Source organism: Pollachius pollachius, assembly GCF_949987615.1.
Source record: "Pollachius pollachius genome assembly, chromosome: 4".
NCBI lineage: Eukaryota > Metazoa > Chordata > Actinopteri > Gadiformes > Gadidae > Pollachius > Pollachius pollachius.
In genome coordinates, this window is record NC_136937.1 from 4,437,908 (window position 1) to 4,461,347 (window position 23,440).

The 23,440-nt window shown below is 45.8% G+C and overlaps 4 protein-coding genes across 5 annotated transcripts in view; 3 read left to right on the forward strand and 1 right to left on the reverse strand.

Moving 5' to 3' along the window:
• LOC307074660 (chloride anion exchanger-like) overlaps positions 1 to 6,749 on the forward strand; it is a gene marked incomplete at both ends in the record, with an annotated part of 12,043 nt that extends 5,294 nt beyond the window's left edge. The window contains 13 exons of the mRNA XM_079734915.1: positions 146 to 293; positions 787 to 900; positions 1,408 to 1,485; positions 1,580 to 1,675; positions 2,273 to 2,379; positions 3,074 to 3,143; positions 3,470 to 3,562; positions 4,059 to 4,154; positions 4,836 to 5,066; positions 5,506 to 5,560; positions 5,842 to 5,987; positions 6,101 to 6,148; positions 6,723 to 6,749. Coding sequence (XP_079591041.1) covers positions 146 to 293; positions 787 to 900; positions 1,408 to 1,485; positions 1,580 to 1,675; positions 2,273 to 2,379; positions 3,074 to 3,143; positions 3,470 to 3,562; positions 4,059 to 4,154; positions 4,836 to 5,066; positions 5,506 to 5,560; positions 5,842 to 5,987; positions 6,101 to 6,148; positions 6,723 to 6,749 — 1,309 coding nt within the window. The remainder of the gene's footprint in view (positions 1 to 145; positions 294 to 786; positions 901 to 1,407; positions 1,486 to 1,579; positions 1,676 to 2,272; positions 2,380 to 3,073; positions 3,144 to 3,469; positions 3,563 to 4,058; positions 4,155 to 4,835; positions 5,067 to 5,505; positions 5,561 to 5,841; positions 5,988 to 6,100; positions 6,149 to 6,722) is intronic.
• An 891-nt stretch (positions 6,750 to 7,640) lies between these two features.
• Positions 7,641 to 16,621, forward strand: LOC307074666 (chloride anion exchanger-like; the record flags this gene model as incomplete). Its single annotated transcript, XM_079734924.1, has 18 exons — positions 7,641 to 7,768; positions 7,951 to 8,090; positions 8,430 to 8,540; positions 9,320 to 9,480; positions 9,924 to 10,088; positions 11,260 to 11,412; positions 11,561 to 11,643; positions 11,759 to 11,906; positions 12,240 to 12,353; positions 13,018 to 13,095; positions 13,390 to 13,485; positions 14,366 to 14,472; positions 14,858 to 14,927; positions 15,041 to 15,133; positions 15,237 to 15,311; positions 15,628 to 15,825; positions 16,277 to 16,331; positions 16,443 to 16,621. The coding sequence occupies 18 exons, from the start codon at positions 7,641 to 7,643 to the stop codon at positions 16,619 to 16,621; spliced, it is 2,154 nt and encodes a 717-aa protein (XP_079591050.1).
• Positions 16,622 to 17,637: 1,016 nt separating this feature from the next.
• Positions 17,638 to 21,930, reverse strand: cbll1 (Cbl proto-oncogene-like 1, E3 ubiquitin protein ligase). Its single transcript, XM_079735558.1, has 6 exons — positions 21,906 to 21,930; positions 20,960 to 21,124; positions 20,580 to 20,686; positions 20,309 to 20,392; positions 19,559 to 19,632; positions 17,638 to 18,932 (listed from the first exon to the last, which is right to left on the reverse strand). The coding sequence occupies exons 1-6, from the start codon at positions 21,916 to 21,918 to the stop codon at positions 17,897 to 17,899; spliced, it is 1,479 nt and encodes a 492-aa protein (XP_079591684.1). The 5' UTR covers positions 21,919 to 21,930; the 3' UTR covers positions 17,638 to 17,896.
• A 904-nt stretch (positions 21,931 to 22,834) lies between these two features.
• LOC307074087 (serine/threonine-protein phosphatase 6 regulatory subunit 2-like) overlaps positions 22,835 to 23,440 on the forward strand; it is a 28,733-nt gene continuing 28,127 nt past the window's right edge. For both annotated transcript variants that reach the window (XM_079734090.1, XM_079734091.1), the window contains exon 1: positions 22,835 to 23,195. The gene's annotated coding sequence lies outside the window, so the exon portion shown is untranslated. The remainder of the gene's footprint in view (positions 23,196 to 23,440) is intronic.

Genomic DNA, 23,440 nt, shown 5'->3' on the forward strand with positions numbered 1-23,440 from the left:
AACAAAGCGAAACTTAATATGAACCACATGATGGTAACGAATTCATGAAATAATATAGTCACCATCATCAAGAATCGAAGTCCTATTAAAAATATAGTGTCCTCAAAATGAATCACTAACCCATTCACAACCATCGCCCTCTCAGCTACGAGGCCCCCATGGCCCCCGACATTGAGGTCTTCCAGGAGACGGCCATGGAGGCTTTCCCCATGGCCATCGTGGGCTTTGCCGTGGCCTTCTCCGTGGCCAAGGTGTACTCGGTGAAGCACGACTACACCATCGACGGCAACCAGGTAGGCGGAGCGGCAAGAAAGAGACGTGACGCAGCTGGACAGAGCGTCTGTGCTGGAGGTCGTCTCGCTGATAAGATAACGTCTCTCCCTCTCTCTCTCCCCCTCCCTCTCTCTCCCCCTCCCTCTCTCTCTCTCTCCCCCTCTCTCTCTGTCTCTGTCTCTGTCTCTCTCCCTCTCTCTCTCTCTCTCTCTTTCTCTCTCTCCCCCTCTCTCCCTCTCTCTCTCTCTCTCTCCCTCCCCCTCCCTCTCTCCTTCCATTCTCTCTCTCTCTTCCTCCTTCCCTCCTCCCTCTCTCTTCCTCCTTCCCTCCTCCCTCTCTCTCCCTCCCTCTCTCTCTCCCTCCCCCCTCCCTCCCTCCCTCCCTCCCTCTCTCTCTCTTTCTCCCTCCCTCTCTCCCCCCATTCTCTCTCTCTCCCTCCTTCCCTCCTCCCTCTCTCTCCCTCCCTCTCTCTCTCCCTCCCCCCTCCCTCCCTCCCTCCCTCCCTCTCTGTAGGAGCTGATAGCCTTCGGGGTTAGCAACATCTTCGGCGCGTCCTTCAAGTCGTTTGCGGCGAGCACGGCTCTGTCCAGGAGTGCCGTGCAGGAGAGCACCGGGGGCAAGACACAGGTAAGACCTCCAGACGCGCTTTACACCGTCCTCCTACAGCACAGAAACAAGAGTCGCTCAATAACCGATGGATAATCAAACGACGGATGGCAATGAAGTAGATATTTGCTGGGATTGAGTGTCTGATGTTAAGAAGACCAGCTAAATTAGTTTTCCTCTTAATACTACTCATTCACCACATGAGTACACTTTTTGTATTTCTAATCATTAAGTGTAGATAATGTAATGTATAATAATGCTTCAAATTTATCTTATCTTTATCTTCATTTTCCTCTACAATTTGTTCTCTCTCTCTCTCTCTCTCTCTCTCTCTCTCTCTCTCTCTGCAGGTCACCAATTTTCATTGGTTTTCTGTTACTCTATCTCTGAGGCGACCATGTTCATAACAATGTACAACATGGGATCGCATTGCATTGCATCGTCCCCCCTGCACCCCACAGTGTTGAGGTCTCATCACTGTGTTCTCATAACGTTTACATCCTTCTTCTGCCTCTGGTTCCTGTCCAGGTGGCCGGCCTCCTGTCTGCCATCATAGTGATGATCGTTACCTTGGCGATCGGATTCCTTCTGGAGCCCCTCCCCCGGGTACAGAGAGAGAGAGAGAGGGAAATCACGATTAATCACCAGTGAGTGCGACCGATCGACCTTTGACCCTTGACCTTTGGTTGACCCCTTGCAGTCGGTGCTTGGCGCGGTGGTGCTCGTGAACCTGAAGGGCATGCTGATGCAAGTGACCGAGGTGCCGTACCTCTGGCGTCGGGACAAGCCGGACTGCGTGAGTCTATCTTCATCGTCGTTAATCTGTCAAATATCCAAAGTGGACCGTGGAGTGGGCAAGTGCCTCAGAAGCCCCACATAGGGGGTGGATTCCTGGACGTACTGTCGACCGGTTAGGTTGTCGGTTCCTAGTTTTCAGTTGTGTCCACGTCTGTGTAAACTGTACTTAGCGATAGCTTAGTATCTGACCTGATGCTGCCTACGTTGCGCTGCAATGTGTTGTTTTGCGTACTCCCTGTGCAATAGGGTCCATAAAAAGTAATCTTATCCATGGGATCTAATCTATCACTTACCTAAGATAAACAACACTCTAAATCTCCACTGTCATAATACACATACACAAGTATATGTATGTCTAATAAAAACGTTTTGGAAGATTGATAATAATCATTATCAATCATCTACAGTCATTCCTCGGACGCACAGGTGCAAGTTTGTACAGCTGTAAAGATGATAGTGATATGAGAACGGTACACTGAACACAAACTTCCCCTGAGTGAACACAAACCTCCCCTGACTGAACACAAACCTCCCTTGACTGAACACAAACCTCCCTTGACTGAACATTAACACTCTTTCCTGTTGGTCCTGCCAGTTGGTTTGGTTGGTGACCTGCATCGCGTCCATCTTCTTGGGTCTGGACCTGGGCTTGGCCGTCGGACTGGGGATCGAACTCATCACCGTGGTCTTCCGGGCTCAGTTGTATGTGCTTTGTGTTACTTTATCCGACAATGACTCTGATGTACATAGAGCAGGGGTCATAAACTCATTTTCGCCCCGGGCCACATAAGCATTATGGTGGCCCTCAAAGGGCCGGTTGTAACTGTTAGACTATATAATTGAACTATTTCTTAAGATATAGTAAACAACAGTCTCTGCATTTGATAATTATTTATTGAAGTGTACAAATATACATTGCATACTTGTAAATACGTCAATTTTAAAATATATGTAAGCACATTGCTATGTGTTATAATAACATAACCTGTATGGCCGAGGCTTCAGACCACACTACTTGATGGGAACAGCTGTCCTACTACAACCCTTGTTAAGTCAATCTAATATGTTTATATTTCATTATGATTACATGGCAACAGTACAATCGGTAGATAACTGTTCCATGATTTATTATTCTTATTCAATGAATTTGAAAAACAAACATAAAATTAGGTAGAGGGCCGGGCGCCGCGAGTTGTAGACCCCTGACGTAGAGAGACGAGAAGCTTGGAAGAGTTAAGGCGGTGTCTCCCAACTTAGGTGTCCCCAGTTGGGTTTGCCTGTTATAGAGATGGGGCCACTGAGTTCAGGATTTCACTGAAAAATGTTACTGCTGTAAGAAGGCCGTGTTGAATTGGATGTGTTTTTGTGTGTTTTTTTACCTGTCTTGAACCGTTAGCCCCCGCTGTAGCGTCCTGGCTAACATCAACGGAACGGACATCTACAAGGACCGCAAGGACTACCACTACGTACGTAGGCTTCCTCCAGCGCTTCATTCACTCATTCATTCATTCACTCATTCATTCACTCATGATCTCCTCCAAGTGTCTCAGGTCACATAAGCCATGTCTTAGACTGATGTATACGGATATTTACTCAAGAGTCAGTGGTGTGTTTATTTATACTTACTATGAAAAATATAAAAATATCAATGAATATAAATGCATTTCTATGATATATATATATTTATATAAGAGAAGAAATTTGTCCTTGAGTACCACTCACACCAATGGTGATGAACACTGCACTGGAGAATGTCTTGACGAGATTTGTCCTGTTTCCGTTCCATTCTCAGATCAATGAGCCTGAGGGCGTGAAGATCTTCAGGATTCCTTCGCCCATCTTCTTCGCCAACATCGAGTTCTTCAAGACCAAGCTCATCGAAGCAGTACGTTTAAAAACTGGCTAATATTAGCGCATCAGGTTTTAGCTAGCCAGAGCGGCTCTCATTCACCATCAAATCAATATCAGAAACCATATCAATTAATGTACTCCATTTATTCAGCCTTTTTCCTAACCTGCATTCAAAGCACTTTGCAATAGTGTGATTCATTTAGTTCACAATTGCATTAAGGGATTGTTTCAAAGAATCCCTTGCATGAGCAAGGGATTCTTTGAAACAATTTGAATCAAAGACGTTCACGATCTTTGATTCGACATGAATTCAGTCTGCAATATGTCAATCAAACTTTGATTAATCAAACAGCGATTGACAATTGATTGTCAATCAAACTTTGATTGACAAGTGTGCTGTACTCCCAGACATGTTAGTGGTAAAACGATTAACGTTTGAGCACTCTGACCCGATTCTGATCAAGTCTTAACCACGATTAGTTCGTCTCTTTCTGTTCCGAGTACCAAAAACACCTCAACTCCCTTCTCAGATCGGTTTCAGTCCACTGAGGATACTGCGGAAACGCAACAAAGCGCTGCGGTCGATCCGGAAGCTTCTGAAGAACGGAGACATGGAGTGGACCACAGTAAGTATTTGATGAGAAACTCTACAAAGTTGTTGTTTCCGCCACTCCGTCTCTGTTACGGGCTGCATGTTCTGTGTTGTATGTGCTTTCAATGTGACCTCTGTGGCCTCTTTTCCCTTGTCTCCTGCGTTTTGTTTTTGTTGCATGAACTGCCTTGATGTCTTTGCCATCATCTGTGCTCGTTTGTTTGTTCTTGCTCCAATTGTGTGCAATATGTTTGTGCAATTGTTTGTCTTTTCCCCCTTTTGCTTAGGCCTGCTGTAATTATTAAAGTAATGTGTTGTATTTTATTCTTATTGTATTTTAGGTTGCCTATTGACCACTGGTTGAGGACTAAAGCTGGAAATTAGCCCAATAGGCTAAAGCTGCTCCCTTTTACTGTACAGTTAATCAAAGGGGACTGTCCACAAAACTATAAATAAACTCAACTAAATTTAGCTAAACACGATAATGAGATCAACTTATTATTCAATTAAGTATTATTAATTTGTTAATAATAATATATGATCATTAATGTCACATAATTATCCCCAAAAAATCTTCAATGACAGAAGTCATTTAACAAAGTCTTTAACGTCACATTAGTCGCAATTCACCTAAATAAATATTTCGGAATAATCCGATTTACGATAAATCTTTCGGAATCGGACCGTTAACGAGTGAACCGTCTCGTGACACCAGGGAATGCTGACTTCCTCGAGTGGACTGAAGGACGAGGATGAGGTGGAAGGCCGGGGCAATAAAGAAGACCTGGACCTACCAGTGAACCTGAAAGACCTGCCCATCAAGATCGACTGGAACCGGGAGCTGCCCGCCAACATCTCCGTCCCCAGGGTGGAGCTCCACAGCCTCGTCCTGGACTTTGCTGCCGTCTCCTTCCTGGACATCTCGGCTCTGAAGGGGCTCAAAACGGTGAGGGCCCCGGCCAACCCTTCACGGGGCCCTTTCCCCCTGGGGGTTCCACATGGGGATGTGTTGAACATGCATTTAGTTTACGGCGTTGAGCAGACGCTTTTATCCAAAGCCACTCACAATCCGTACATTTGTCAGAAGAAAGAGAATCGACAATATGTCGCTGTCGGTGCCGTAAGGATGGTCATAGAACCAAGTGATGAGCACTAACAATCGCTAGGTTAACGAAATTCCCCGTACACAAAAGACATAGCTAGGGTAAGACGCTACACAATGCTAAGTACTGTTTTTAAGTCCAAGGACGTACAACACACAATAAGTTTGTACATTAAGGGGGGGGGGGAGGCTATCCAGAGTCTGGAGATGAACTCTGGGCAAGTAGCTAGCTGCATGATGTTATTGTGTTTGTTGTTGTCTTATTGTCTCCTGATCGTCCCAGACGCTGAAGGAGCTGGTCCGAGTTGACGTGGAGGTTTACATCGTGGCTTGTGATAGTAAGTGTGCTGCGATTTGTTCGCTTTTAGCTCTAGAGCTGTTTTTTATGAACGGACCATTTATTAGGCCTTTTTGTTTATTTATTTATTTCTTATTAAAATAATAATTTGTAGTTAAAGTGTTATTATTCTCGGAGGATTGTGTCACTGTCTAATTGTGTGGTTTTATTTTTTACTACTCAAAGTTTTCGAAAGACTTTTGTCGAAAGCCTAGAATTTCTGCCGAGCGAGTGCTAGCTCTCATGCTAACGGTTTCGGAACTTCCCGTTGAACCTCTCCAGCCTACATCCTGGAGAAGCTCCACAGCTGCAGCTTCTTCGACGACGAGGTCCGTCCGTCTTTCTTCTACCTGACACTGCACGACGCCATGCTCGCCATCAAGGAGAAACACCCGGAAGCGAGCGAGAAGTCATCGCACCTTGAAAAGGTATCGTTAGCAGTACACCTGTTCCCTGGGCCTTAGCTTGTGCATAAGTGGTTTCATTACACAGCATTTAAAGGAAGTTCATACTGATGTCGTAATTGATGTTGTTTTTCTAGGTGGTCACCACGGCGACAGTTCATTACCGCAGCAACAGAGAGAAGACCGTAAGTAAACAGTTAAACAGACAGGTTTAGCATGTTCATTTAATATAGATTGTATTTCATTAAGACCAATAAAGGTGCTGTAGGTAAGAATCCAGAGATGTAAAGAGAGAGCAGAACAGAACAAGATTTTAACTTAACATCCTGAAAAAAAAATTAACTCCCTCTCTGCTCCCCCTGCTCCTTCCCTCCCTACGACTCTCCCCCATTGAGAAGTGGTGGCTGTGATTCATCTTGCCTGTGATTGACAGGCAAGATGAACCAATCAGGGAAGAAAAGCCCTGATTGGTCGGAAAACCGGAGAGTAGTCTTACGCAGAAGCCGGCACAACTTGAAACAGATATTCACAGAACAATTCAGCTTCAACAGCAGACTGCTATATTGCAATTTACACTAAAATAATAATTCCACTTAAATCTTATCTGCAGCTCATTTGATATGTATTATAAGTGTTATGATTTCGTAAGATCTAGAAAATTCTAGATCTGAGGTAGTTTCAAACATTTTATGCCATTCATCTTTGTAGTAATTTAGCCTTAAATGTAGAAGTAATCACAGTAATTTCTCTCATTCTCAGACTCCGGGGCCAGAAACAAAGTTCTGACCTTTTACCCCTCAAGCAAGGCCTTCAAACTCAGATGTAAAATGGAAGAAAAGAAAAAGAAAATACAAATATTTACACATATACTCCTTCTTTTTTACACATATTTCCACTATTCCTTTTTTTCTTAAATTATATTTCAGAAATCGTTGCTTCACATATTTATAAAAAAAGGAGATACTAATACAATTGTGCCTGTACTTTATATCCATGCCATTGTTGCATTTTTTACTGTAAATAGCAAAGTTGTGTAAAAGTTTTGTTGAGTGGATTTTTTCATTTGATTGCTTTTATTTGTTATGACCCTCACTATGAACTGGCTTTAACTGTTTCTCCTAAATGAATATAGAAGACAATAAAGGGAGTGATGTATAAAAAGATGTGCACTGACTGAATGAAATGTTGTTCTCTGAATCAAAAGATTGACAAAAAGCTTCTTTACTTCACCTGAAAATATAAATAAAAACATAAAACACGACTTCTGGATTGGAATGAGTTATTAACAATATTATATAACAATCTTTGAAGCTGATTGGGAAAGGTGAATCATGTGTTGTTATGAAGAGGAGAGGTTGGTTTTGATTCGGGAGAATAGAAATGTATTTCCCTAACTCCAATGGAAGTCAGAAATCTGTTGCTTAATCAAACCAGGTGCGACTATAAACCAGTGGCCCTAGGGTTCTTCCATGAGTGTGGAATCTCAAAGCACGAATTGAAATGTTTTATTTTCCAAAGGGTGTGTCCAGAACAAGGAATTCCAGTGGCAGATCCTGTCAATGATTAAACAGGATATGGATAAAACCGAGCAAGGGATCTGTAAGATCTCAGACAGAGTCTTCAAACGCCTCAAAGGGACCCACTGCCTTCTCTAGGTTGGGGAAAGCAGGTGTGTGGATGGCATCCCTCAGGAGCTTGTACCTGGTGTCAAGACCTCTGTACACTGAGGACAGCTTGGCTGAGAAACATGAGAAAGTCTGCAGGGGCCGCAAGACTCTTTGGCACCATGTCTTTCAGTACTTCAAGTAAGTCCAAATCCTTCCAATTCCCACTTGGTTACTGGATTTCTACACGTTTCTACGTGCAAAAACTTTCTGGAGTCTAGCTTGGCCCATTCGGATTCATACTAATTGCACAAGGTGGGTCTTTGTATGTTTATGTAGACATTCTTCCATGTGTTGTTGTTATTGTTGTTTTGCGTGTACAGATGGGACACCAAACGGGCTAAAAAGGCCGGGCTGTCTCTTCTCCCCATCATTGGTTGGATGAGGATCTACCAGATTAGAAACTGGTTGCTAGGGGACATTGTGTCAGGGGTCAGCACTGGACTTGTGGCGGTCATGCAAGGTGAGGACCAAAGGCTTTTCTTTTTGCACCGGAACTAGCTCACGTATTTGTATTGAGAGACAATATTTTGAGAGTTTAAGTTTTGTTTCTCGACTCAATTCTAGTCTGGTCTCTCTAGTTTAAGTAAAATACAAACCGTCAAAATATTGACATGCATCTCCGATGTATCACCAATGTTTTGTGGGGCGATTTGATTGGATTTTCTCCCATTTTTTTTAATGAAAGTTCAAAATTTCGACATTTGGAAGAAATTCAATCAAATCTTCCCTTCAAGCACGCACTGACAGGCGATCACCTTGGCTCTCCCTTCGCCTCACCTGCTGTGTCAATGTCTCCTAGGCCTGGCCTTCGCCATGCTGGCCTCTCTGCCTCCCGAATACGGCCTCTACACCGCCTTCTTTCCCATGCTCACCTACTTCTTCCTGGGGACGTCCAGACACATCTCAGTCGGTAAGCACTTGACAACCCTCCCAAACATTCCCCCGACAGGCTCCACTTTCTGAATGTTTGTTGTGATGGAGTGGCAGACTTTGGGTCAGTGTACAGCAAGTTGAAATACGCCTGTTGGCAAACATGTTTACACGTCATCTTAGCTCGTCGGCTTACCTCAGGAGGTAGAGTGGGTGGGTTGTAACCAGAAGGTTTCTAGTTCGAGGTGTCCCTGAGCAAGACGCCTCACCCTAACTGCTTCCAAAGAGCTGGCTGTCTGTGTTAAATTTTGTACTGAGTGTGTGAACCAGTCTTCACGTTGTGCATGTAGTTGATGTTTGTCATGCTATTTGACTTTGCAGTAACAGCCAGGCTTGCCTAGTGAAAGAGTGAGGGTTGGAGTTAGGGTGTGAAGGTCTAGAGAAAGAATCAACCCTCCCTCCCTAGGCTTCTCCGCCATTGAGAAGTGTCTCATTGCCCGCACCTGGGATTGAGAGGCAAAATAGATTGCCTGAACCAATCGGGGAGCGATCTAAGATCTAGACAATCTTATACAGAGGCAGGCAAAGTCAACCAGCACAGATATTGCCTCCGAGCATTTCACTCACTAAAAGTTGGCGGATGGTAATAACAGGTCAAATATTTTTCACTTTGCAGTAATGACCAGGTTTTCATTGTGAACGAGTGAGGGACTGAGTAAGGGTGTGAAGATAATTGCCTTTATATTCTCTGTGGTCACCTCCACCCTCCTCCCCCCACCTCCCCCCACCTCCACTCTCCTCCCCCCCTACGTTCTCTAGGAGCCTTCCCCGTTCTGAGCCTGATGGTGTCGGCCGTGGTCACCACCATGGTTCCTGAGAAAGGCGACGCTGTGGACATCCCAGGGTTCGATGGCAAGGACAAGGAGCAGAAGAGGGTGCTGGTGGCCTCGTCCATGACCTTCCTGGTGGGGATATACCAGGTGGGACCCCACCGCCTCCAGCACCTCCGACTCTCACGTACACCAACTCAACAGCGAGCTTGCGGGTGCTAAGTGTAAGGGGTTAGGTAGTCGCCCAAATCAGACTTTTGATTACCTATTTGTTTGTTTCAACCAATCACGTTGCTGGAAGCGGGCATCTGGAAGCACGTAATTGGCTAGTTACAGTGAAAACAAACCCGGCCAGCACTAGTGAAATCAGCGCTGGTGTGAAGTTTACTTGTTTACACCAGTAAAGTCTTTTTGTTACACTTTACTGAGGTAAACAAAAAAGTTTAAAGCTATTTCCACAAATTAGACGCAATAAGCTTTACAATTGCCTACCTTGGTTATGTATTCTGTATATATATATACAAGAGGTCATAATTTCCCTAAAACATGACCTTATAACCTCTCTCCCCCTCCCCCCCCCTCCCTCCCTCCAGCTGGCCATGGGCTTGCTGCAGGTGGGCTTCGTGGTCAGGTATCTGTCTGACACGCTGGTGTCGGGCTTCACCACCGCGGCCGCCGTCCACATCCTGGTGTCCCAGCTCAAGTTCATCCTGGGCCTGGAGGTGACAAGTTTCAATGGAGTGCTGGCCATCATATATGTAGGTCAACGACCCCCCCAACACCACCATGGGTTAGCTCCATCGGTTGATGCCACTGAAGAGTCCACAGTCATGCTAGCATCGCTAGCATGACTAGCATCATAAGCATCACTAGCATTATTAGCATCACTAGCATCACGCCGTGAGGGGTGTGATGCTAGTGATGCTACTGATACTCATGATGCGAGTGATGCTACTGATGCTACTGATGCTAGTGATGCGGGTGATGCTAGTGATGCTAGTGATGCTACTGACGCTAGTGATGCTAGTCATGCTAGTGATGCTAACTGCTATTCCTAAATGGGCCAGTCAAGATGGATTACATAGATCAGTATTCCTACCGATCTATGAAATTAATATTTACTTCATATCAATTTTCATTTTCTAAACTTTTTGATTAATGTATTAATTATTCTTACTTTTAGGTATTTGATATGGATCTTCTCCTATTATTCAATATTTTGTATATATTCTAATGAGCATGTAATGTGTTATGCAAGGAGACTGAGACACTCTTTCTTCACACCCATGTTGGACTAAAATAGATCCTGCTGATACCGAGTTTTATGGAGGCGAATCCTCTGGTGTGTGTTGTAAACTCCAGCCTTTAGTAGCCCTTTACACTATATTACCTACCTTGCAGTCGTCCATGCGTGCCTCCAGACCATATAGTCATATCTATTACACGTATTGTTTTAGAAAAGGTAGGTCTACCAACACTTTGATAGGATCAGCAATATAGCAACACATATTTGTTTAACTTTTGAAAAGATGTTGCGTAGCCCTATTATTGTGGAATATTATCTAACTATATTGCGTTGTTTTGTGCTTTGTGGTAAGGCTATGTTTGGCTTTGTGCTAGATCATTTCAAAGTTACTATTTTGATATATTCATTGTGTGAATTACTAGGATATAGAGGAAAACGTATCTGCTACGCTAAAGATTGCCCTTCAAACAACTTGGTTGTCTGAAGGAAAGTCCCATGTGCCCATGTTATCAGCCTCCTCTGCCCCAATAGTTTTTATCCTTGATGAAGTGACAAAATGAAGTGAACCAGTTTACTTCAGAATTTTGAAAGCAGAGTGTCACCAGAGCCAGCTGGAGGAGAACTCTAGTCTTTGCTCCTACACGCAGGGACTGAGTCACTTGTCATTTTCCTGCCTACTGCAGACCCTGGAGGAGATCTTTGTGAAGATCGGGGACACAAACCTTTGTGACTTGGTCACCTCCCTCCTCATCATAGGGATGGTGTTCGTCTACAAGGAGGTCAACGAAATGTACAAAGACAAGCTCCCTGTTCCAATCCCCATAGAGGTCATCATGGTGAGAGTCCTCCATTTCTACGGGTGAACGGTTTTTGCGAGGACCACTGGTTTATCGAATGCAGCGCTTGTCAATTTTGGTTTATTATTGATTGACTCTTGTTGTATACCTGGAAGAAAACTCATTTCTCTGCAACTGTTTCCCCCAGACCGTGATTGCGTGTGGAGTCTCCTACGCCTTAGACTTTCAGGCAAGATACCATATCACTGTTGTTGGTGAGATGAAGAGTGGGTAAGTGATGCATCTAAGGTTTGAAGTCCACTTGCGATGGATGACCAGGCCTTCACTCTAGTTCCAGGAATTAGCACTAGTCGCCATCACTGACCAGTATGAACCACCGTTCCAGGTACGAGGCTCCCATCGCCCCGGATATCGACGTGATGAAAGCGAGTGCGATGGAGGCCTTCCCTGTAGCCATCGTGGGCTTCGCTGTGGCCTACTCGGTCGCAAAGGTCTACGCCGTCAAACACGATTACACCATCGACGGGAACCAGGTCAGTTAACACACAGGAAGAACCAAGTCAGTTAGCACAGGAAGAACCAGGTCAGTTAGTAATCATGCAGGAAGAACCAGGTTCGTGAGCAGACAGGACGAACCAGGTTAGTGAGCAGACAGGAAGAACCAGGTCAGCTGGCACAGGAAGAACCAGGTCAGTTAGTAATCACGCAGAAAGAACCAGGTTCGTGAGCAGACAGGAAGATGCGAGTCGCTTCGGATAAAAGCGTCTGCTAGATGCCCTAATTGTAATGAATCAATCAATGAATAATTGACTCCCACCCATTCAATCACCAGTTTCACCTCCTTGTTTTTGTCGCCATGTTGACAGGAGCTGATCGCGTTTGGGGTCAGCAACATGTTCGGCGCCAGCTTTAAGTCTTTCGCGGCGAGCACGGCGCTGTCTCGAACGGCGATTCAGGAGAGCTCTGGCGGCAAAACACAGGTAACAGGTACCATAGAGACAATAGAACACAGATTGGGTCGAGATCTAACGACCTGCTGAGTTACGACCTTGCTGTCAAGAGTTGATTGATGATTTAGGTAGATTTGACCTGCTTGACCTGGGTGATCCCGTTGACCTTTGACATGGTTTGAGGGGTCCTGTTATGTTATGGTTGCCTGATATTTGACCTAATGAGAAATAAATCAGTTTTTTATATTCCCCCTCCTGAAAGAGTAAACACAAAAAACTTAAACAGTGTTTGTGAAATGGAGGTGAAGATGTTGAAACATTCTCTCCTCCATTTCGCAAACACTTGTTGGTTTTTTATGTTCGTTGTAAACCTTTGTATTTGTCGTAAATCATGGTAAATCGCCAACGTCGTAAGTCCTCAGGTCGTTAACTCTTGAGCCAAGCAGTATTATTATCCTCTCTCACTATGTATCCAGAGGTCAGAGACAACGCCCCCGCACGTTCTTTCTTCAAACTTATTTAAACATGATTATGGCCTCTTCATTTTTAGGAGACATTTATAGCGTTGTATTCGTGCTCATCGTAATATGGCACGACATCGTCAAAGTATCGTGACGACCAATACCGTCTCACAGCAGGAGGGGAAGACTAAACATTAACTTTTGAAGAGTTTCTGTGTGTTTTCTGTGTGCAGATCGCAGGGCTGGTGGCGGCCATGATGGCCATGCTGGTGACCTTGGCCCTGGGGTTCCTGTTGGCGCCGCTGCCCAAGGTGAGACCCCCGCCGTAAGCCCCCCGCGCGCTGTTGTGTTGTGATGTGTAGCATCATGTCGTTTTGTGCGTTTTCAAGTTCTAGGCCTATGCCATGTCACCAAAAGTGAAGGAATCCACACACTTATGTTTGTCACGCGCTTATTGTAAAATAATCTCCTAAATGTAAATGTAAACATAGGGTACAAATAGGGTCTCAAACGTTGGATTGTCTGTCCGTCTTTCTGCGTCCGTCTGTTTCTGTGTGTCTGCCTGCCTGTCTGGCTGTCTGTCTGTCTGTCTGCCTGTCCTCTAGTCGGTCCTGGGGGCCCTGGTGGTGGTGAACCTGAAGGGCATGCTGATGCAGGTCTCCATACTGCCGTCCCTGTGGAGGAAGGACAAACTAGACTTGGTACGTAGAGAGAGAGAGAGAGAGAGAGAGAGAGAGAGAGAGAGAGAGAGAGAGAGAGAGCGAGAGAGAGAGAGAGAGGGAGGGAGGGAGAGACAATGACAGAGAGAGAGAGAGAGAGGGAGAGAGAGAGAGAGAGAGTGCTTAATATAAAATGTAGCCCCAGGTCAGTCTAATTTGTTCATTACGCTTTGTTCTGGTTCTTTAAGCTGTGTTCTGGTTCTTGAAGCAGGGTTCTAGTTCTTTAAGCTGTGTTCTGGTTCTTTAGGCTGTGTTGTGGTTCTTTAAACTGTGTTCTGGTTCTTTAAACTGTGTTCTGGTTCTTTAGGCTGTGTTCTGGTTCTTGAAGCAGGGTTCTAGTTCTTTAAGCTGTGTTCTGGTTCTTTAGGCTGTGTTGTGGTTCTTTAAACTGTGTTCTGGTTCTTTAAGCTGTGTTCTGGTTCTTGAAGCTGTGTTCTGGTTCTTGAAGCTGTGTTCTGGTTCTTTAGGCTGTGTTCTGGTTCTTGAAGCTGTGTTCTGGTTCTTTAGGCTGTGTTCTGGTTCTTTAGGCTGTGTTCTGGTTCTTTAAGCTGTGTTCTGGTTCATTAGGCTGTGTTGTGGTTCTTTAAAATTTGTTCTGGTTCTTTAAGCTGTGTTCTGGTTCTTGAAGCTGTGTTCTGGTTCTTGAAGCTGTGTTCTGGTTCTTTAGGCTGTGTTCTGGTTCTTGAAGCTGGTTCTTTAGGCTGTGTTCTGGTTCTTTAGGCTGTGTTCTGGTTCTTTAAGCTGTGTTTTGGTTCTTAAGGCTGTGTTCTGGTTCTTTAGGCTGTGTTCTGGTTCTTTAAGCTGTGTTCTGGTTCCCCAGGTGGTGTGTTCTGGTTCTTTAAGCTGTGTTCTGGTTCCCCAGGTGGTGTGGGTGGTGACATGCCTGGCCTCCATCCTGCTGGGTCTGGACCTGGGCTTGGGCGTGGGCCTGGGCGTAGAGCTGCTCACCGTGGTCTTCAGGACTCAGTTGTACGTGCACACGAGTTGGTCTACACTGTCGCTGGGCCTTGGGGGGCCTTGCTCAATGGATCAAGTTAGAAGGGTCTAAGGCCTTTGTAACGAACCACATTAACACTAATTATAGATATTTTTAAATTGTATTTCACTTTCTTTTTACACTTAAAATTGTACTTGTGTAGCATCTTATCCCAGCTATTATTGTGTACGGGGAATGGGTTAACCAAACAATTGTAATTGCTTGGCACTTGGTTTCTATGAACATCCTTACTGTACCGATAGCGATATAGTGTTATTTCTCTATCTTCTGACAAATGTACCTATTGCAGGTCACTCTGGATAAAAGTGTCTGCTAAATGCCTTAAATTTAAATGTAAATGTAATCATTTTGCTCTAGTCCTCGCTGTTCTGTGTTGGCAAACCTCACCGGGACTGACCTCTACAGAGATCGTAAAGACTACATGTGTGTAAGTAAGTTTCATGGCACAACATTTAGTACAATAGCCCCTTAACTACGTCATATGGGGGTGTGATGTCATGACTCGTCAAGAACCCAAATCAATCGTTGTTCTGATTTCAGATCTCAGAGCAGAAGGGGGTTGTGATCTTCAAGATCCCCTCTCCCATATTCTTCGCCAACGTGGACTTCTTCAAGGAAAAGCTTAACGATGCAGTAGGTGGACGGCTTATAATCAACCCTCAGTTCCATGAGACACATGATAGGCCCCAGCCTTTTGCACTTTGTAACACAACAGGAAATTGAATTTGCATTTCAGATTGGGTTCAATCCACTGAAGGTTCTGCGAAAACGGAACAAGGCTGAGAGGAAGATGAAGGATAACTCTAAATGGGTGAGTTAAAGTTACGTGTTCAGTTTCCCGACCCTCTTCACTCCGGGTTATTTACGAAGAGACACACTCATCAGGAGGACTTAATTGAACACCATCCTCCAGAATATTTGTTACATAATGGAAATGGCCAGGTTTTTTATCTGGATCATGGAAAATAATAAAAAAAGGATGTTTCAAACATCAGTAGGTTCTTTCAACTTTCAATTTTGTTGGAAAGAAAAAAGGAATTTTGTTCTGCATTCTCTACATTTGTTTTTTGGTCCCTAATGCAAAAAAAAAAAAAAGTGGTTAATTTGATCATAAAATGATTTTCCAGGCATCAAGGCATGAGGACGACGTTGTGGCCACCTGGCCGGACATGCATGCAGACGAACCGGAGCAACCGGTGCAGATCGACTGGAAAGGGAATCTTCCCTCCAACGTCTCCGTGCCCAGGGTGGACCTCCACAGCCTCATCCTCGACTTCTCCGCCGTCACCTTCCTGGACATCGCGGGTATCACCGGACTCAAAACGGTCTGCCTTTAAATTGTCTGGAATTAACGAATGTTTGGTGGATTATTTTATCCAAACCACAATCAATTCATACCTTCTCGGTACGTAATGAAGCTCGTTATGAAGTAAAGTGAATTTGGCGTCCTCTGCTGGCACATATTGGTTACGTATTGGTATTGGTACCAGGTATTGGGTAGTTAGTTAGAAGTATGGCTCACAGGCCTAACCTTACCTGCTCCTTAAAGAACTATATCTGTAGACGCTGAAAGTTGCTTGGGATTTAAACATCTACCAAGTATTAAAGAGCAATTGTATGTAGTGGAATAAAGTTATATTGTTAAATCAAAATGTGCCCCATTGCATTGCATCCCCTGTTGGCTGGCTTAGGGTTTAAGTGTAAAGTGAAGATGTATTCTTGGGTAGAATATAACTACTACTCTCTGGTTCTCAACACAAAACGTGTTCTTTGCAGGTCGTGAAAGACTTCATCCGTCTTCGCATAGATGTGTACATCGTTTCTTGCGACGGTATGTAAAAATTAATACATGTAGTATCTTCAATTTCCGCCAATTCTGAACTAAATAACGCAAATTGGATTAATATCTTGACATGCGGTTGTCTCACGCGTGTTTTTACAGAATGTGTCCTGGAGAAATTACAAAGATGCACGTTTTTCGACGGTGACGTCACCCGGTCCATCTTCTACCCTAGTCTTCACGACGCCACACTGAGTGTCCTTGAGTCCCAGAAAGGCGTCAATACCCAAAGTCCAGTGGTAAGGAATGAACAGCTGGATCTCCTAAGCCGGCTAGTTTGAAGACATTACATACTTACATGACAGCCTAATGTCTGACAAAATGGTGTGCAAACATAACATATTACATAACACGTTACATATTAAACAAATGTCCTGATTCGTTGGTGTTCATAGCCCCCTGTTAATTATCCATCTGTACAAACGTTTCCAATTTGACACTATATACAACTTTAAATGTAAGAATGACATGGATGTTTTGTAGAATTGAATTAAACACTGAGACATTAAAAGCGCAATTGTGTTGACTCAGCAGCATCAGTTATCCATGTAATGGGTTTAGAATATAGAATTGCATTTTCACTTTTATTTCTCCCTTTACATATAGCTCCGTAGGGGTTGATGGAAATATTCGGACCCTACTTCGATGAAATTAAGAAAGAATGGTGTAAAACAAAGAACAGCAACTTGATATTGACCGTTTCAATGATGAAGGCCTGGTTCCAACTGTGGGATGTGTTTGTGTCTTTCAGTTGGCTGTCAGCAGACTGTAGGAGGCCATTAGACTTCAGGGGCCGCTGAATGATTTAGACAAGAAAACTGCACTACGTTGTACATTGTTTGATCTCCAAACCACTGGATACCAGAATACTACTTTCACATTATGAATTCCACCAATTGAATGTACAGTTAATGTGTAATTTATCTTACGATACAGAACTATAAATAAGGTATATCTCTTTTTTTGCCAGATCCTAGTTGTTATCATGTACTGTTTTTCGAATGTTCTCGTGCTCATATTTTTAAATGGAAGCTAATGACACTTTAAAACAAATTTTATTACAAAAGGTTTCCATTTCGGTTAATCAAATGTTGATATGTGTAGAGCGCAAAGTGATCTACAAAAGAACAAACCGCTTATACACATATCATAGCCGTTGTGTGTGTGTGTGTGTGTGACTAAAAGGAAAATACAACCCTGGAACCAACATGTTTCGTTTCTTTAAAACAGAAATGTCTCACTGGAATCACATTAAAACACAAATGACATGAAAATCATTAGTTAAAAATTTATTTAGACACTTAACGTCTTTCAATGTACATATGCATGAAATCGGTCGACATATATACAGACATACTTCCTATAAGCTATAAAAAGAAAAAAGGGGAAAAAAAGCAAAAGTCCGTCGCCTGTCGGGCGGGCCCTGTGCACGGGGGGGAATTCCTAACGTGCACCGCATACACATTCACCACTAGAAACCCTGAGGCACACCATCACATTATGAGGCCAGTAGTGTGGCGCTAGGGCCTTTGCTACCCCCCCACCCGGCCCCCGTCTCACTGATAGTAGTTCCTGTACCGCACCTGGTCCCCGTGGTGGGGGCCCGGCATCTGGCCCTGAGGCGGGGGCCCCTGCATGCGCGGCGGAGGCGGGCCCCTGGGGGCCGGCCACATCCCGGGGCTCAGCCCCCCCGGCTGGTTGAAGGGGGGGCTGAGCGTGGCCTGGTCCTCGGGGAACTGCGGCATGGAGTTGGGGTTGTAGTGGTGGGGCGGCGGCGCGTTCCCCGGGGGCCCGCTGTGCTGCGGCGGGGGCCCCGGCGGCGGGTGGCTCATGTAGGGGGGCATCGGGCCCATGATGTGGCCCGGGGGCGCGCTGATGGGGGGCGGCGCCGAGGACATGGGGGGCGGGGCCTGGTTGTACACCATGTGGGGCGTGCCGGCGCCCTGCGGCGCGTGCTGCATGGGGTGGCTGATGGGCGGCGGCGGCGGCGGCGGCGGCGGGCCGTAGTGCTGCTGGGGAGGCGGCGCCATCATGTGGTGGGCGTGGGACACCACGGGCGGCTGGGCCGGGTAATCGCCCGGGTGGTGGTGGGCCGGCGGCGGCTGCTGGGCCGGCCCGGGGCCCCCGGCGAGGGCGTCGCGCCCGGACGAGTCGTCCTGGATGGGCACCGTGATGAGGTTGCTGTGTTTGCGCGTGGTCACCGTGGCGATGCGGAACGTCTCGGGCCCCAGCGCGGAGGAGGGAGGCGGGGCGTCGTGGGAGGCGGGCGGCGGCGGGCCGTAGGGGTCGTGACCCCCGTGCTGCTGCTGCTGCAGCTGGGCGGGCAGGTGCACGTGGTTCTTGGCGAGGTGCGGCGGGGCCACGCGGAAGCGGTCCGGCACGTCGGAGGCCGGCGGGAGGTGCGGGGGGTCGGGGCGGGCCCCCAGCGCGGCCTTGGCGGCCCGCATGTGGCGGTGGTTGACGTGCGCCTGCAGGTCCCGCTGCGACAGGTACGTGCGCTTGCAGCCCTGCACGATGCTGCACATGAAGAGGGAGCCGCGCTGGCACTGCTCGATGCGCTGCACCTGGTCCGTGCAGCTGTACATGGTGAGGCTGGGGGGGGGGGGGGAACAGACGGTAGGACACACTTCAATTGGAAGGTTGTTTTTAGGCCCATGTGTTTCAAGCCTGCCACTGATTGGCTGAAGTGGAAGTGGGGGAGGTTGTGAGTTGTTTTCTTTACCGTACCATTTGTTTCCTAAATGTTTGTGTCTTAAATGTGCTGCGCTTTGACCAAAGAGATTTCCAACCTCTGGGATAATAAAAGTATACTTTGACACACAGGCAGACAAACGGGGGCAAGATATCAAGCCATTTTCTGCCATGGGTTTGACTCTAGTTCCCCGACTAGGGCTGGGTTTGGGGTTTATTTTTGGGCTGGAGAGATTTCGTAGCGTGAATATCGCATACACCTTCGACACATGTAATCTTGTAGAATTATTAATTACTACGGTAATAATGCAACGGGTGAATAAATATCGGTGGATTATTTTATCCGGCTTTGACACTAAAGTGAGTGAATACATACTTGGTTCCTCTCCCAGTTGGAACTCAAAAGATATTTTATCAATATATGTGTTCATCTCAACAAAACTAAAAATAGTCGTGAAGCTTCATATAGAAACAACATGATTCTGTGATGTATATTTGCAGGATTGTATGGATAGAAGGTCTGTTACCCTGGACACATCTTGTCTCCCTTCTTCTCGTGAAGCAGAGCACACTCGTAGCAGAAGACATGTTTACAGGGAATCTGGGGAGGCAGAGCAGAGAGGTCAGGAGTCGAGCAATTAGCAGACATAACTTTCTTTAACTTTAAAGTAGTAATCTCGAAGGTTGCCGTTTCGTGCTCTTTGGCGACGCCTATGGCAAAAAGTGATAATTGAAGGTGTTTTTGGCACTTGGCCTCTTGGCCTTGCCTCCATAACAACAGCACACGAAAGACAAACGGGAATTCTCCCCCCTCCCCCCTGACAGTAACTACGAACGTCAAATTGCTTAATTTTTCTTTGGACTTCCACGTTTTTGTTTTTTTTACGTTTTATCGCATGTAGCCATCATCCTATCCTTTGCTCGGCCGTAGATAGCGACCGTTTACACGCAGCGCTGTATAGAGATCGGACGAAACAGTACACCGATCCCACACACAGTAGCTCCGCCCACCCATCTCGGGCAGAACTGGCCCTGATGGGTGGTGGAAAGGCGTCACTTACTGTGGGCCGCTTGTGGTTTTTCGCGAGAGTGTCGCCACCGACACCCAGTTCGCTACATTCACAATACTGCAAATGCAAGGGCTTTTATCAGTGATGACACAATCACAATTGTGTCATCTCATTCGTCAATAGACTGTGAGCAACTATCCACATGAACATCTTCGAGATTATGACTTTAAAGGTGAATATTTTAGAGAGCGTTTAGATTGCACCTACCATTCGTCCATACAGGTGAATGGGAAGGCCGCATTTGTCACAGAAGTGAACGGGTATGTCATCCTTCTCCCCGATTAGATTCAACTGGTGGATGGATGATATTATATTAGCAGCATGAAATATGCACACATACACACACATCAAGGTAGGAGTATAACCAGCATTATCAAGTAACCCCGATGAAAGTATTTCATCCGACACGATTTGTTCTGGCTATTTGGACGAAAACAAAAGCATGAAGAGCTGATAAGAACAAACATGACCATCGCACCTTGTAGTCCCAAAACATCTGCTGGGGATATCTTCTTTGACTTCCAAATACATCTCCAGCCTTGGCACCACAATCAAACCTCTCCTCTTGCTTAAAGCCAAAGCTTTCTGGAAGACAATACATTATCCCCCATTAGATTCAGGGCCAAATCTCGAAAGTACAACCTTCACCAGATGAACACCCAAATGGAGAGAACAATTGCAGGATGCAGTGAAATTGGTAAACACCACAATAAATACAAAACCCAAGCACTTTTTGAAACCTTTGCAGCCTTGTCTGTTGGCCTGATCAAAGCTTATCTATGGCTACCTAATTTGATCTCATAACAAAATGGAAAGTAAAAAAAACGAAAACTGACAATAATGCCATGCCCAGCCTACCCTCTTCTCCAGGTGGGTTTTTCGAGGGTCTGCCGGTGGTCCGTTGAGGGCGAACCGGGGGCTTGCTTCTCACTGGCTGCTTGGACAAGAGTTTGATGGGGATTCTCCGGCGGACATCGGGGCCACCGAGGTTACCCGAACCGTCGCTTCCTTGAAGATCATTGTCTGTTGACAGCGAGCACACGTACACAAATTGTCAATTCGTTCGGTGTCTTCCGAAAACATGCATTGAGGTACCTTTAAGAAACTGGTGCCTGTCTTGAATGAACGGATTGTATCCAAAGAAAGACTTATAAAAGTTGGTGTGGCGTTAAAAACTACACTTAGCCAGCCAGCTAACGGTGCATATTAGCGGGGTTATAGACTGCACTCCATCCATCCATGATGACACACAAACAAACAACCAATATCTGGGATAAACCACCGTAGAATAAACACCTTAAAGCAGAATCAAACCCCCGCCCCCTCACGCAACACGTCCCGGGGCGTGTGAAGATGATCACGGACACCAACTAGCTTAGCCGCAGAGCATCGCGCCGCATCGGCTCCACAGAGCTAACTGGGGAGATTACTTCAGGTTTACACCTCCCCATGTTAGTTTACAACCACAAGTACACCGAGAGGAATGATGCCTCACGCTTTGAAAAAGGGTCCTCCCCGCCAGACGACCCTCACCCTGTCACTTAATAACTTCCCGCATCGTTTTCTGCCATGGTTTTGATTGTAATTCCCCTGACTAGCTCCGCGTTAGCTGACAGGCTAGCCTGTTTAGTACCGTTAGCCTTTAGGGTGCTTTCTGGGGCGAGGAGATTTCGTAGTGGGAATATTGAAAACACGCTAGACACATGGTATCTCATATAAATAATAAACTGAGGTATGAATGCGTCGGGTGAGTAAATAGAGCAAAACGGGTTAGTTAGAACTACTAGCCACTACTGGTGCTCACCACTTTGGTCCATGATCCCGACGAGATGACGCGGTGCATTGTGGGCCAAATAGGGCAATGGGAGGAAAGCGGTGGAGCCTCCACACACACACACACACACACACACGCACACGCGCACGGGCGCATGCACGCACACACACGCAAACTCACACACGCAAACACACACACGCAAACACACACGCCCACACAGACACGCACACACATACATGCATGCACAAAATCTTGTCCGTACATTTAACAAACAGAATAGGCTTCACAGCCCAGAGTAAAATCTGAGGCTGGCAACACAAAACCCTATGACATGACAGCTGAACTGGGAATGTTATAATGTTCACAATATCTCTGCATCTGATCATTGCTGATGTGTGTTGGGCAAACTAGCTTTCCTGTCTGTTTTATTACTGATAAGTGCTCATGGGTTGAGCAACGGTTTGGTCAGTTTCTGTTTGAGCACTGATTTTCCAAATTAATGATCAGGTCATCTCGAAACCAACCATAGGCTTTAAGTTCATAATCAGTTCATCAAATAATAATTTTAGTTGACCTCAGTTTTTGGGATATGTTGGATATCACACACAAATATTTTGTGTGTGCTGCTATATAAACCTGGCACCGATTTTGAGGCTGCTGTTAATTAGGAATTATCAGTCGGCTAATATAATCAAATAGCCTTTAAACTTCTAAATAATGTATGGACTATTGTCTTTGAAATTGACACATCGTATTGCACTCTGTATGTGTGTGTGTGTGTGTGTGTGTGTGTGTGTGTGTGTGTGTGTGTGTGTGTGTGTGTGTGTGTGTGTGTGTGTGTGTGTTGTTTTGCTGAGCTCTAAAGAGTTCAGCATACGCTCGTTTTATAAAAAAAAAGAAAAAGAGAGCGCTCGCTCCCGGGGGCAAAGTAGCCTGCTGCGCGCTCCCGGGACCATGTCGCCATTTTGATTCGAAAAAATATGACTGAGTTTTTCCTGCTTTGCATGCTAAACTTAGACCCGTTTTTACATGATTCCGTGTGTTAAGTACACACCGTAAGTAGGTTGATCTCCACAAGCGGGGTCCGAGCTGTCCGGTGTTACGGTAACCAGCACGCCACCAGAGAACATTAAGAGTAAGGTTAGCTTAGCTTTAAGTTAGCGCGTGCTGTCGCAGACTGACCCCTTCAAAACAAAACACATACCGCTAGCTGCTAGCCGCTAGCGAGCTAGCACTAACTTAGTACCGCTTCGCCCGACCACCGGCTCATCCACCAAGGGCGACGAGTGCCACAACCTGGGGAGACAGTCTGACTGGAAGGTGAGTTTTGTGTGTCCTGGATATGGCAGTCGTCGCCCTAGGTGGATGAGCGGTAGTCGGTTGAAGCTGTACTAAGTTAGTGTTAGCTCGCTAGCTGCTAGCGAGCTAACACTAACTTAGTACCGCTTCATCCAACCACCCGCTCACCCACCGAGGGCGACGAGTGCCATAACCGGGGAGACACTGAGACTGGAAGGGGAGATTTGTGTGTCCTGGTCGAGCCGTGTGCCGTGAAGACCCTGGCT

Coding starts and splice junctions, on each gene's coding strand:
- cbll1 (XM_079735558.1), bottom strand. Junction 20,687..20,959: donor AAACCCACCTGGAGAAGAGG/GTAGGCTGGGCA, acceptor ATTGTCTTCCAG/AAAGCTTTGGCTTTAAGCAA. Junction 20,393..20,579: donor AGATGTTTTGGGACTACAAG/GTGCGATGGTCA, acceptor TCCATCCACCAG/TTGAATCTAATCGGGGAGAA.